The following is a 1,518-nucleotide window of genomic DNA, read 5'->3' on the forward strand; positions in this document are numbered from 1 at the left end:
GGCTACTGATTTCATGTAACACCTATTAACATCGCCCTAGATTTCATACTCTGCTGAACACTCCCGGAAACCTTGACGTGCAAAGCATAATCAACCTTAACAATGGACATCTTCTCTGTAGGAAATCCTGGAGGCAGGCCAGCCCTGGGCAAATGTGTCATTAACAAAAGCATTTATTTTCTCCATCCACAGCCCTTTCTTCAAGAACATCTTCGGCTGATTTGCTTTAGAAAGCCTCTCCTGTGTCTTTAGTCTTCTCTCTGACATTAGAGTTAAAGGTTTTATACTTGGCTAGAAGAATCTGAGACAGGGGAGAGATTGCTAAAATTTATTTATAGTTCCTAAAATCTATAGTTAAATAGATGCTTACCTACTATGTTATCGGAGTGCTGACTTTGCAGAGGGAGGTGGCCAAAGTCCCGCATGTCAATGGAGGCACGGGCTTGGTGCCAAGGGGCTAAGATAACCTTCGTTGTGCGTCTTCATGCTACAAATACCTGAACTGCAGAACTCAGAGATGCTAGGATTCTGCCTGCCTGACTTGGTTCTTTCCTCTCATCTCTGCAGATTTCTCAGAAGAGAATGGGCATCAGAAATCATTCCTCAGTGACTGGGTTTCTTCTTTCAGGACTAACTGACCAACCCGAGCTTCAGCTGCCTCTTTTCTGCCTCTTCTTAGGGATTTATGCAGTGACAGTGGTGGGAAATCTCGGCATGATCTCAATAATCAGCTTGAGTTCTCAACTTCACACCCCTATGTACCATTTCCTCAGTAGTTTGTCTTTTTTAGATGTGTGCTATTCTTCTGTTATTACGCCCAGAATGTTGGCAGGCTTTTTACGCAGAGATAAAGCTATCTCCTATTCTGGATGCATGACTCAGCTATTTTTCTTCTGCATTTTTGTCATTTCTGAGTGCTACATGTTAGCGGCCATGGCCTACGACCGCTACGTGGCCATCTGCAAACCCCTGCTCTACCATGTCATCATGTCCCCTCGGGCCTGCTTTCTGCTGGTGGCTGCTGGCTTCTCGGTAGGATTCACCGATGCAATGATTCATGGAGGTTGTATATTAAGGCTGACTTTCTGTGGCCCAAACGTCATTAAACATTATTTCTGCGACATCATCCCGCTTATTCAACTCTCTTGCTCAAGCACTGACATTGATGAGCTTTTGATCTTTGTCATTGGCGGATTTAACATGGTAGCCACCAGCCTGACCATCATCATTTCTTATGGCTTCATCCTCTCCAGCATCCTCCGCATCCGCTCTGCCCAGGGCAGGTCCAAAGCCTTCAGCACCTGCAGCTCCCACTTGACAGCCGTCCTCATATTTTATGGGACGCTCGTGTCCATGTATCTCAAACCTGCCTCCAGCAGTCCACTCATCCAGGAGAAAGCGTCCTCAGTATTTTACACCACTGTGATTCCCATGTTGAATCCCCTGATATACAGTCTGAGGAACAAGGAAGTGAAAAATGCACTCGTGAAACTCTTAAAAAGAAAAATATCTTTATAA

At 45.1% G+C, this 1,518-nt stretch overlaps 1 protein-coding gene across 1 annotated transcript; it reads left to right on the plus strand.

Moving 5' to 3' along the window:
* The first annotated feature begins 582 nt into the window (after window positions 1-582).
* On the plus strand, window positions 583-1,518 carry OR8D4 (olfactory receptor family 8 subfamily D member 4). The gene has a single exon (XM_045797542.2). It carries the CDS (start codon window positions 583-585, stop codon window positions 1,516-1,518), a length of 936 nt encoding a protein of 311 aa, XP_045653498.2.

The sequence above is a fragment of the Ursus americanus genome, chromosome 16, assembly GCF_024610735.1.
Source record: "Ursus americanus isolate L20-20 chromosome 16, mUrsAme1.1.p, whole genome shotgun sequence".
NCBI lineage: Eukaryota > Metazoa > Chordata > Mammalia > Carnivora > Ursidae > Ursus > Ursus americanus.